General features: G+C 40.4%; 1 protein-coding gene across 1 annotated transcript; it reads left to right on the top strand.

Annotated features, from left to right (window-relative positions):
• The first annotated feature begins 1076 nt into the window (after positions 1-1076).
• LOC135263373 (claudin-3-like) lies at positions 1077-13233 on the top strand. The gene is made up of 2 exons (XM_064351311.1): positions 1077-1681; positions 11378-13233. The coding sequence occupies exons 1-2, from the start codon at positions 1201-1203 to the stop codon at positions 12031-12033; spliced, it is 1137 nt and encodes a 378-aa protein (XP_064207381.1). The 5' UTR covers positions 1077-1200; the 3' UTR covers positions 12034-13233.
• The last annotated feature ends 471 nt before the right edge of the window (positions 13234-13704 follow it).

Raw genomic sequence — 13704 nt, 5'->3', positions numbered from 1 at the left:
TGTTAGACTGAAGGCCTAATGCCACAATGTCCTTGAGGGTCATCTGTGACTAGTGATAACAGGGTCACCCACACATCCCCTAATGAGGCAACATCAACCACCCTGCCCTATGCACACACACACACACACACACAAACACACATTCACTGTTTTTTCAATGCTTACAAGCAAATGAAAAAAGATAAGTATTCTCTCTTCCCACAATCTATCTTATATGGTAAGCTTTCATGCAGACAAATGACCAAACACTCCATAGATTCGGTCACCTATTTCATCAGTTGATTTTCAAAATTTCAAACTGGAAACATTCCACATTTATGGGACAATAAACAAGGAAGGTTTTAACACCTTGAATCACCTTGACAAATCCCCAGACTCCACCCCCAAACCAACAGCCCCTTTTTCCTAAGCCACCGGATTCATTCGGCCCACCGAACATTTTGCAGGGAAAAAATATTAACTGTTATTAATGGCGTGAAAAAGCTGTCTAATGTTCAGCATTAATTGACTGTGCCAAATTACTTTGCCTGGGTGCAGCATCACAGCAGCATACTTTGGCATTGCAACAGGCCAGAAAACATTGTGCCATTGTTGTTACACAGATGCTGGCAGGCTCATTCCTTAAAAGGCTATCTGACGAAAATACAGTGAAATTAAAGGAGGTAACAATAATAGTTGGCTGAAAGACATAGCTTTATTTACATTTAAGTGCCATGAGAGTATAGCATTTGTCAGTACTGAGGAAGAAATTGATTGGCTAAAAACCTGAAAAGGGCGTACGTGATGCTTTTCTCTTAATAATTACCTGTTCAAGTCAAGATTACAGTGATGCAGATCCAACCTCCCTGTTAACCGTTAACAATGTACAAACTGAAGCCTGGCCATTTATTCACTCTTCCAATCCAATAAAAAAGACATAGCGAGAACTACTATGGGCGAAAGGTTAACTTATAAAACTGTTGCTTTTATGAGCAATGATAGTCAGTGCTCTGAGTACGCTGAAAGGGCTTTTGGCCGATCCCCACGTGATTGTCTGTAGGTGACTCCACCTCCTATTTGCAGACTATAAAAATTGTGGTGGGCAGTTTCTGAATAGCAGACAGTACTCAACACAGTCACTCACACGCACGCATACTAAAAAACATTCCTTTGTGATTTTAAGTGTTGAGGAAAGCTGTTGAAGAACCACCAGAGAGGAGAATGCCTGCCGCCGGCCTGGAGCTACTGGGGGTAACGTTGGCGGTGCTTGGATGGGTGGTCAGCATCGTGGCCTGTGCCCTGCCCATGTGGAGGGTGACGGCTTTCATCGGGGTCAACATCGTGACAGCGCAGGTCATATGGGAAGGCATCTGGATGAGCTGTGTGGTCCAGAGCACGGGGCAGATGCAGTGCAAGGTGTACGACTCCATGCTGGCCCTGCCCCAGGACCTGCAGGCCGCCCGCGCTCTGGAGGTCATCGCTATAATCATGGGGATCCTGGCCCTGCTGGTCGCCATCGTGGGGGCCAAGTGCACCAACTGCGTGGAGGACGAGACCACCAAGGCCAAGGTGATGATCGCAGCAGGGGTTAGCTTCATCGTCGCCGCAGTGATGCAGCTCATTCCAGTCTGCTGGTCCGCTCACACCATCATCATGGAGTTCTACAACCCCCTGGTCATCGATGCGCAGAAGAGGGAGATCGGTGCCTCCCTGTACCTAGGCTGGGCTGCAGCTGCCCTCCTGCTCATCGGAGGGAGCATCCTGTGCTGTAGCTGCCCTCCCCAGACTGAGATGAAGTACACGCCCCCGAGCCGGATGGCCTACTCCGCCAACAGGTCTGTTGCTCCTAGCACTTACGACAGGAAGGACTATGTCTGAAATGCATTTTTTTAACTAGTCATTTTTTTATTGTTAATATTATTATTATTATTTGGTTTGGTGTGCTTTTTTTCTGCAATTCTTATTATTACATTTTCCGGATATGGACCTGAAGAAAATGGAGGGCACCACCTACATAGGAGAAAAAGCGGAAGTATAGAGTAAAAATTCAGAATCAAGTTTACTCTGCTACACGTTGTCAAAATAGTCTTTCTCTTCAGTTATAATGCCATGTGGATATTTATTGGATGCTTAGCTTAATTTTTCCTATCTTAGCCATGATATGTATAATCAAAAGGCATTTTTGTTTTCAAAAGTGCAAAATTACAAAGTATATATGTAATATATATCAAACTGTGCTGGTTCTGAGAGATTATTGTTATTTTTGTATCAGGCTGTATGTAAATGTTTTAGGGTAGTCGATACTTTCATATATTTTACTTTGCCATATGGAACATTTCAGAAACCATTTTCACGGATAATGTTGACAACACTTTTTTTTGTTGATTTGTTAAGCCTGAATATTGTAGTAAACTGTGACAGAAAAAGTGTATATATTAAAGCTTTTTTTACTTTCTGTAATCATCCTGTTTATTGTCACTCTTTTGCCATAATGTAATGTGATCTCATACATTAGTATCCTCACTGAAAATGTAATTCAAAACAAATTTAAAGTCATGTGATATTATTCTGATTATTATTATGATTATTATTATTATTATTATTATTATTATTAGTAGTAGTAGTAGTAGTAGTAGTAGTAGTAGTAGCAATGGCAGTAGCAGTGGGAGAGGTAGTAGTAGTTTAATTGAACACGCATTGCATTGCAAGGCTATGAAAGAATGAAAGACTCATTCAATTAATGAAAAAATATTGACACTTGAAATAATTATCTGATCGGTAGCTAAACGTGTTTCGTGCAGCACCCACTATGCATGTGATGTTGATGGGCCCTCTGGGTTGAGCCATCCAGTTGTTCAGCAAATCTACATAACATTTAGCATCTAGGAAACTTTTAACTGTAATAACTGTTTTAGACAGTGGACATTTGCAAAGTGCTTTGGGTTATATACTTATCATAGGTACACCGAAACTTGATGGCACGTCGCAAGCATAATCCTGAGGTTCTGTCAGAGGCTCCATAATGCTCAATATTATCATCTTCGAACTCGTGGTCAGTGTGTGGTCGAAATGCAAAGTCACTTCTTCTCTGTTAGTAGTCTTTTGCGACGCACGCAGTTTTAAAAAGTTATACGTTTTCAAACTTACTATCCGGGGCTGTTTTATCACTCCTATAGTTTTAACGAAGCAACTGCTAATGCCCGTCAACTCACATTTTCATATCATGTGTACAATGTATTGTTACATAGCAAAGGTTACACTTTACAATGAGGTTCCTCTAGCTGACATTAGTACATTAACTAACCTGAACAAAGAATGAATCAATTTATTGACAGGCATTTGTTAACTTGAAATAATTTATTTGCATTTCATCAAATCATGTACCATTCTCTTCCATGTTAACTCAATGTCATTGAAGTATGACTACTTCCATATTGATTATCACAAGCAATGTTTCACACACTGACAAGAAATACTGACAGGAGGTATTTCCTAACATGAACAAATTGTTCACTAACACTAATGAATACCACATTATTTACACCTAAGAAACTTACTTGCTCAACCTCTAGCTCCTATTCCACCTTTGGTAATGGTTTAGTTAACATGAATAATAGATTAGTTCATTCTTGGTTCAGGTTGGTTAATGCAACCTTATTGTAAAGTGTAAAGGAGAATAGCTTAAGGCAATATTCAAATGCAATATTCATCATCATTAGGCCTACTAATTTCACAAACTTGCCAAATAAAAATGCTTTTTAATCACTTAATGACTACATTTAGTAATTTAGTTAACCAGTTGTCATTGGTTGTCAAGGAAGAAGCAAGTTAGCTTCCTGAACTGTTGTAGTTTTGGTAACTAGCTAGTTTTGTTAATTGGATAGCTAATTAACTGCAGTAGTTTGGTGTAGCCTACACAGTTCAAGATTTCAAGATTTTTGCAAAAAAATAAAAATAAATGAGTAACAAGGGCGTTTTAACTTTCAAGAAAGGAACATCTTGTTTTATTTTTGACAGTTTGAAAGGATCCAGCTCTTTTTTTGTTACCCCCAAAGTAAAGCTATATTGTATTAGTTGTTAAACCCCTATGACATTGAATAGAATTTTTTTCATTAATACTTAGCAGGCATGCATTGTACACTTGTTGTAGACTATATATAAATTTCAGTCAGTAATTTAATTTTATACTATATATAGTTATTATTATTATTATTATTATTATTATTAGGGGTCCAAGCAGCGAAGCTGGTGGAACCCTATTGTATCTGTTAGGATTATTATTATTATTATTATTATTCTTATTTTTCTCCGCTAAAAGTGTCTGAGGCTCAGCAACCATAAGTCCTGGAGCAACCAAATTTGGCAGGTAGGTTCCTATGGCCCCCCACTACTCAGGCACTAAAAATCAGGTACGTCGGCCAGATTGTGGCGCTATAACAAAGGGTTATGCGTAAAAGGCCATAACTCCCACACCATAAGTTAGATCAACACAAAACCTCATCGACCTATGCATCTCAACGTGATCTACAACTTTTCCATTGGCCTCACCTTTGTCCGCCATATTGTTTGCCCGCCATTTAGACTTTTTAGTTGGGGCGTGGCAGTTTTCTCCGCTAAAATGTCTGAGGCTCAGCAACCATAAGTCCTAGAGCAACCAAATTTGGCAGGTGGGTTCCTATGGCCCCCCACTACCCAGACACTAAAAATCACCTATGTTGGCCAGATGGTGGCGCTATAACAAGAGGGTCATACTTTAAAAGGCCATAACTCCCACACCATAAGTCAGATCAACACAAAACTTCATCAACTGATGCATCTGAATGTGCTCTACAACTTTGCTTTTGGGACCACCTATGTCCGCCATATGGTTTGCCCGCCATTTGGCCTTTTTCATTAGGTGGGGTGCGGAAAAAGCTGGAGCTCCAAATCTAAACGATTACGACTTCGAGTAAACTTCTTTACGGCAAGCGACAACCATGGCGACGCAAGTAATCCGACATCGTAGGTCTAGTTTTTATCAGTGAAAAGACGGTCTGACAGTGCCACCTAGCGTGCATGCTAGGATAGGCTACCCAAAGTTTTTCAGTAAAACCTTTCTGAGAGGACGAATAATTACTTTTCTTTGGCATTGATCCATTTGAAGACAGTATCGGGTGAGTTTGTTAAGTCTTTAAATCTGTCATTATGGTGAGAAAAAGCTAAACCATTTTATTGGTAGTTTTTGAGTTTCTGTGCAAACGCGCGAAAACACGCTGGTATAATAAAACAATGACGGTAATACATACATAGTCCGCTTCGTTCCGTTGCTACCATAACATAACGACCTAGAGCTGCAGTTTCTCGCTGCAGTTACTAACATTGAATATTCACAAAAGACGCAATTTATACTGGACTCTGCCAATGTCTACATAAATAATACGCTACGGTAAAGCTTTGAGAGGATGAATCATTACTTTTCTTTGACATGGATCCATTTGAAGACAATAACAGGTGAGTTCGTTTACTCTTTAAATCCGTCATTATGCTGAGAAACAGCTAAACCATTTTATTTATGGGTTCTGAGTTTCTGTGCACACGCGCGAAAAAACGCTGGTATAATGAAATAATAACGGTATCCTAATACATATATAGTCCGCTTCGTTCCGTTGCTACCATAACATAACGACCTAGAGCTGCAGTTTCTCGCTGCAGTTACTAATATTGAATATAAACAAAAGACGCAATTTATGCTGTAGTCTGTCAATGTCTAGATAAATAATACGGTCCGTTTGAAGACAATATCGGGTAAGTTCGTTTAGTCTTTAAATCCGTCATTATGCTGCGAGAAATCGTATTCTCAATTTAATCTCTAGATTGACTGTAAACTTAGGGTTGTAACTATGTAGTTGTTTCGTAGGTGACTTAACTCGTCTTAACTATTGCTTGTATTTGTGCATGGACTGCGTTGTTGCTGTTCTTGTCTGTGTTAGTGTTAATCAGTGTAACCTACAGGGTTTAAGTTGAACAATGCGGTTGTTCCCTGCACTTAGAACGGTAGGCTACTGCCCTCTAGGGTTTTCGACACACTTGTTCCTGGTTATGGTTATACATTTTGTTGTACATCGCTCTGGATAAGAGCGTCTGCCAAATGCCTGTAATGTAATGCAATATTCCGTAGCAACAAGATGAACCCGGCGTTAGCCCTGAAATAGGCCGTACTGGTGAAAACGCTGCTCACTGAATAACGAAATAAACGAGACAATTTTGTTTTTTTACATTATACCATGTCATTCTACAGTCAATATCTGGGACTAAACATTGAATAAATATACAATCTTACCATTGGTTTTACGCGTAGAGATGTCCCTTTTGCGACTGAGTGGTCATATGTTGTCTTGGACAATCCGTTTGTGATTCCTGTTGCTTACGGCGTTGTCGCCGTTTTTCGTACAATCTGGCTTGAATGACAGTTCATTTATTCAGTAGGTGAGAGTATAAGCTTTCTAACGATGTATAACATGCATGATTTTTCATTTGGAATAGCGTTTTATCGTTCAGCGCAACGGAATATTTTCTTATCGCATTCACTGTGGCGTAGCATAAAAGACGATTCACCTAACTAAACGTTGTCAACGATTTTCATAATTTCTTGTAGAGTACTATTATTGAGAACTTCAGGGCTTAGCTAAGCAATTTCTTTGCTGATAGACCTATCTGAAATCGTTTTCTGACGCAAAACAGAAGCGGATAGGACTTTGTCATTGATGTTCTGTCTCTATACTAGGCTACTAAACACAGATAAAATGTCATGTTGCTATGTAAGTATTACTGCTCAAAATATTTCGGTTATATACGTTCTTTTCGTTATATACGTTCTTTTTGAAATTGGGTGTCTTTAAATAGGTTAGTGGTATTATATAATGTGGATTTTTCACACTGCAATGTAAGCGTTAGTGTAATAGTTTTTGTGACCCATGGAACAGTGATGACGAGAGTGTTGGAACGTTGCTAAAATGTGGTGGACGGTTGAAAATTATTTTCGTCCCATCTCCATCCGTCATTAGGCTATGCTGAGAAATAGCTAAACCATTTCTATTGATAGTAATTGAGTTTCTCTGCAAACGCGCGAAAACACGCTGGTATAATAAAACAATGACGGTAAATATAGCCTATATATGTAGTCCGCCTCATTCCGTTGTTACCATAATATAACAAACTTTCTTGTGTCTACAGCTGCAGTTTCTCGCTGCAATTACTATTGAACATAAACAAAAGACGCAAATGCTGTAGTCTGTCAATGTCTAAATAAATAATAAGGGATTCTTCGCGCAGCACGCATGCTAGCAGGAATGTCCAGTTGATTTTTCGTTTCGTTTTTTTTAATGTCGTATTTATTAGGCTATATGAAATATGTATTATTATCCTATCTGTCTCTGAGGCGCTCTGAAATGTGCATTCTCTGCTAAGCTGAGCAATGGATTGGTATATGTGTCTGACATAGTGTTGCACAGTACACCTACACTTCAGCACTTTCTGGGTACTTAAAAAAAAAAAAATAAAACAGAAAAAAAAACGGTTTCGTATTTGAATTTCCCGATGTTCGGTAGTTCTGTGTCAAATGTAAAAGCCAGGGAAATGTGTCTCCCGCATTACTGATTTAGAGGATGAAAAGTGTAGTTTGTCAGAATCTTCGCTAGATGGCAGTAGCAACTAAGGTTGCCAAGTGAGGTGACCTGCGCTTGTGCATTCACTTCCCTGATACTGCGCAAGCTTTGACTCAGTTCACTTCAGTAGCAATAGGTGTTCCAATTTGGAAATATTTTATTATAGATAGATGCTTCATTGTTATTAAAATATGCTGTTTTAAAATCTATTTAAAGGTGAAAGACCTGTTTTAAAGATTATTTACTTTACAACCGTTTAATTTTTGAAATATATTTAACATATTTTTCTATTGTTACATTACATTACATTCATTTAGCAGACGCTTTTATCCAAAGCGACGTACAAAGTGCATTTTCATGATCGTAGACAACTGGTCGTATTGTTCAGTGTGTAACACTATAGGCCTATGCATATTAATATGTTGAAGAGACTTCAACTTACAGGTTGTTAATGAACCAGGTTGTAAATAAACCATGAATTAGAAAATGAGGTCAACCCTTGTGGACATTATGTTTCTGATCTATTAAGGTAATTTCAGTATCATTTCAGTATCGAGTATCGTAATACTAAACCTGGCATCAGTATCAAAGTCAAAATTTCGGTATCGTGACAACACTACTGTGACGCCTTTTTTAGTTGCGGCGCAGAAACACTGCAGCTGTGCATGCACACCGGACCATCCAAGTGTTACGACATGCCATCTAAGTGTTACGACATAGTAAAGGCCTTGACGGGAAGCGGCAAGGACACATCCATGGCGACGTAACTAAGTCATCCGACAGCGTCTCTTAGCTCAAAATTGGCCATAAGTCATCAATATTTCATACGATCATCATGACATTCAGTAGATATGCTGGGTGAAGGCGTATGATCATGAGGACAAAGCCATTTTAAAATCGCTCCATAGGGGGCGCGATGCTGCCAATGCTTGGACCCCTTCCAACGCCGCTTGCGGCTTTAATTATTATTATTATTATTATTTTGCATAGTAGGTAACACAGAAAAAAGTTGAAAAGTGTAAGTTAGTTCCCAATCATTTGGTTAAGCAGTGAACTAGTAAAATCTTGATTGACATACAGGCATAGGTGACGAGGTGACAAAAAAGGGACAAAATGAAAAAAAAATTTATCCAAGAAATTTTATCCAAGCATTTCAGATTTTAAAAAAGGCCTCTGGAAACAGTGGAGCACTACTTTCAAGATAGGAACGAAGTCAGCAAAGCTCTGGATATTGAGCTCTGGTTTTTCAGTTAGCTGTGGAAAAGCAAGGCTGGCTAACCCAACTCACCGTCTGGCTGTTTGATTCTTGTGGAGAACAAAAACCACTTTGCATGGGTCCATCTGTAAACACAGGCCCCAATGGCTAGCAAACAATGGGGCTGTTCAGGTTGTGAAAATGGAAGGGAGTGCCATCTGTCAACACTGGGCCATCAGGTGCCAGAGCAGCTTATCACATCAGACATCGTTTACTGCCAGTCTGGAGGCTTGGCCACACCCTTTGGAATGGCAGACCCAGTGACTGACAGTGGCTAATTAAGTAGGTTTGTCAAGACCCTTGCAGGAGATCTTGAGAAACTATTACCTTTTATTAATTGGTTATAATAAATGTTGGCTTTAAAGCAATGCTACAATGCAGAGATTGATGAACAGACATGACAAATGTGATTCGGTAAAGAACCATATTCTCAGCACAATAAAAGCACAAAAAATGTTGTTTTTCACAGCAGGAATAGGGACATAGGTGAATTAAATGTCAATTAATTAGACATTAGCTTGTTCATGCGAGGGTGCAATCAGCATATGATATGCTGGGTACCTTCTAAGGAAATCTATTATGGCACATTGTGGCTGGAAATGATAACGATGGAAATACACACAATTTTCTTTTGCATGACCTCTGCTTGTAACATGTAAACAGATGGCAAGCCTATGTGTTGTTTGTTAAGAAGTATTGTCAGCCGCAGTACTGTAACTCATTCACTATTTTTAACAGGACAAAATTCCAGAACAGTTGGATGGAAATTATTTACATGCTCGCTGAAGCCTTGAGTTTTCATGTAGACTTTCCTACAGTGTTCATGCAAACATTAATCAGCTCATTTCTGACCATAATAAAATACTGCTATTCATACAACTAGGCAAAGCCATGTATCCATATTTGATCAACTTTAGCAGGATAGAATGGAAACTGGCATGCAGCCGGCCTGCTCACATGCGTTTTCGTATTTGTAGCTTCAGGCAACGTGCTAATGCGCAAGGCCAATGGAATGGCCTCTAACAATATCTCAGTTGCATTGCACTGGAGGGTTTGAACACAAGAGTCCACACATAGCAACCCCCCCACCCCACCACCCCCCCCCCCACCCCCCCCCCCCCCCCCCCACCCCGTGATTTGTTGTGGGTTATTTGTTATTTGTTATTGTTGTCAAGCGTAATCACTGAATAGGATCCGTTCCTTTATCTATGGAAAATGTTACGATCATTGTGAAAAACAGCGTGCCACCTGGAAATTGTTGAACCTCACATGCTTTGCTTCAGAGTTATTTTATCATTCTTAAGACACTGCTTTGGTGCATTTTTGGCAGAATTCCTTTGCATCTGTTCTGTCAGCCTGTCTTGAACCCTCAAAAGACGTTACACACCAGCCCTCAAATATGCAACACTCCCATGATTTTAAATAGCCTGGACACATGGCTTTTGTCAAATTTACAATGCTGTTCGGATGTTTTACTGCTTGATTTTAGAAAGAATATTGTTCTTAAGAGGAAAATGGTAGCATTACTCATAAACAAAAGAAATTCAGTTTGTAATGTATAAGGAAAAAAAGCAGGACACATGAACAGTGTGGGTCATTTTTTAAAAGCGTCTCCTCTCCTCCCCCTGGGCTATGAGCCATTGTGTTTGCATCACGGTAGGCAACAGACCTGCAGGCCAGTTCATGCAAACAGAAGCTCACCTCAAGTCTGCATCACAAAGCACTTTTTTGTTTATTTTGCTCTTACATTCATTCCTGCGTACAGAGTAGGGCCGTTCTCTAAAACATTGAGTAGCCTACTTTGCTTGTTGTTCGACGAAGTCAAAGAATAAGAAGAAAAATATAACAAAATAAAATTTACCAGACCTAATAAATATAAGATTATCCATTGTAAATCATTTCATAAAACATTTTTGGACTGAAAAAGACCTTACTTCAAATATATCCCGTAAAATACAGATGATTAATTAAAATAAGATGCATCTACTTAGCAAGAATATAGTGTTATTAGTTTTATTTTCACTACAGCCATTTACAAGGGAAGACAAAAAGTGAAGCAACAATTTTTGTTGGGTCTTTAATGTTTTTGTTATTTGTGTGTTTTACGTGGAAGCTGGACAGATTTCTTTCCATTTTCATTTCAGGAATTAAACTATATTTCAGTTCTGCAACAGACTAGAACCTAAAGCGGTCAGGTCAGTTTAACAGATGAAACCTTCACCCCCCCCCCCCCCATCATAGCTTTAGCCATTGTAGGCAGGGATCATGTATGCATTCTGAGAATCTGCAGCCCTACCTCCCACATGATGTCACCTCCCATAAGAACTCCTCCCTCCACCTGCTACTGGTATAAAGGATATTTGTTCTGCAGCATCGCCACATCACACTGACTCGAGGGGCAGGACCATTTAAGGCAGACTGACAGCTTGCCTCTCGCAGGTAACACAGAGAATCTCCGGCCAGACCCCGCATAGCAGGAACTGTTGAGCAGCGGAACCAGAAACGATGTCTGCTGGGCTAGAGATTGTGGGGATCGCCCTGGGCGTGGTGGGGTGGATCATCGGCATTGTGGCCTGCGCCATGCCCATGTGGAAGGTGACGGCTTTCATCGGGAGCAACATCGTGACGGCGCAGGTGATCTGGGAGGGCCTGTGGATGAACTGCGTGACACAGAGCACCGGGCAGATGCAGTGCAAGGTGTACGACTCCATGCTGGCCCTGCCCCAGGACCTGCAGGCGGCCCGCGCCCTCACAGTCATCTCCATCATCGTGTCCGTGCTGGCTGTCCTGATCTCCATTGTGGGGGCCAAGTGCACCAACTGCATCGAGGACGAGGCGTCGAAGGCCAAGGTGATGATAATCGCCGGCATCTTCTTCATCGTGGCTGGAGTTATGCAGCTGGTTCCCATGTGCTGGACCGCCAACACCATCATCAGGGACTTCTACAACCCCCTGCTGACCGACGCCCAGAGGAGGGAGCTGGGCGCGTCCCTCTACATCGGCTGGGCATCGGCTGCCCTCCTGATCATTGGAGGGGCCATGCTGTGCTGCTCCTGTCCACCCAAAGAAGAGAAGAGGTACAACCCCTCCAGGATGGCTTACTCTGCCCCACGCTCAACAGGCGGGGCAGGCTATGACAAGAAAGACTATGTTTGAATGACCCAAACTGCACTCTCCTGTCAGGAATTTTAACCCCCCCCCCCCCCCCCCCCAAAACCCCCAACTTCCTTCGCCCTTTTATGCGGTAGAAAGTGAACGCTAAAACGGGCACCATGACAGACTCCGCAATGAAGGGATATGTCTGCTATTGCTTTTTGCTTGTTTGTGATCTGTTGCAGCGCATTTCTTTTCAAAGAGCCATCAAGCTTGACCTGTATCTCATCTGCCCTCTCTGTGTCAGGTAGAAGGTAAATGCTGGACACTGTGAGAGGACTTCCTGCTACATTTACTTTTACTGAAAACATGGAACTTATGTTCATGTTACATTTACTTATATGGAAAACTGTTTATGTGTGTGTAAAATGAGTAAAACACTCGAACAAATGAAATATGTTACTTACTTGTGGATGTAATAGCTATAACTGACTGTGGATGCTTATCTGTATGATGTATAGTGTACGTGCTACTCTGAGCAATTAATTTATTTGATTTTGTTGATAAAAACCTAAAAAGCTACAAAGAATTTCAAAATGTGAAAATCCTTGTGTCACAAATTTTTTTTATATCAAAAATGCATTTCTATAACATTATACAACATACAATTTCACATTTGCATGGAAGTACTTATGTTCCTGTTACTGTCTGAAATGTCGCTAACAAAATTACGGAAGGAGCGGATGAGATCAGTGTGAGCATATCATCTGCGAAACAGTAATATATTATGCTTTCTCCTCACATGCCTGTCGCGGTTTTTGGCAGTATAAACTGTATATATTTGTTGTTAAATAGGCTGTGCTGTTTTTTGTCACATTTCTTATTTGTTTTGTTGAGTTTTTATTCCACAGCACGTTTTGTAGCTGTGGCCTTAATACGGTTTTGAAATTGTATACATGTTTTGTTGTCAGGTCCTAAAGGGTGAATATCATATCCTGTGAACACAGTGCAGTCTCCTGAGCTTTGAGTCTCAGAGACTAGCTGGTGTATTTTACACAAAGATCCCAAAGCTGTTCGGTGAACGAGCACAGCCAGGAAGCACACAGGGGGGAGATTACTTTTCACTGCGTATGGAAAGCAGGCTGCCGGCACACCTGTGCACAGCCAGAGTGCCACTGCTATGAGTGTCCTCCATTTCAAATGGGAGATTCTGACCCTGTTTTGCTGTTTTTATTTTTCAATAAATCAATTGCTATGTTTGTATTTTCAGTGTCCTGTTTTATTTGACTTATGATGCTGACACAGTGAAACACAAAGTACCCTAGTCATGCCATTATGCGCAGGCAGGTACGGAATGTCAAAGCTCCTTTTTATTGAGCGGAAATCAGATCAATCACGTGTTCTTCTTTAGATATCGGCTGTCATTATTTTATGTTTGTTTGACCATTCTTGAAGAAAACAACGAATTAGGAATGACTGCACAAAAGGGTAGACCAGTAGTAGGTACATACACTAATAACCCCCAACTTCATACCTGAATCTTGATAGTATTGCAAAAACAGCAATAAAGATTGCATCCATGAACATGTGTAGCAATGTGAGACATGTGACTGGGGCGATAACAGGATCAGAGGGTACAACAGAACTAGCGAATATTTTGGCCTACTTTCACATGGCATAATAAAGAGAAATTGAATTGAAATATAAGAACTATTTGCCTAAAACAACATGAAC

This window comes from Anguilla rostrata, chromosome 9 (assembly GCF_018555375.3).
Source record: "Anguilla rostrata isolate EN2019 chromosome 9, ASM1855537v3, whole genome shotgun sequence".
NCBI lineage: Eukaryota > Metazoa > Chordata > Actinopteri > Anguilliformes > Anguillidae > Anguilla > Anguilla rostrata.
Note: the sequence above shows the minus strand (reverse complement) of the source record. Positions and strands in the feature narration are given on the sequence as shown.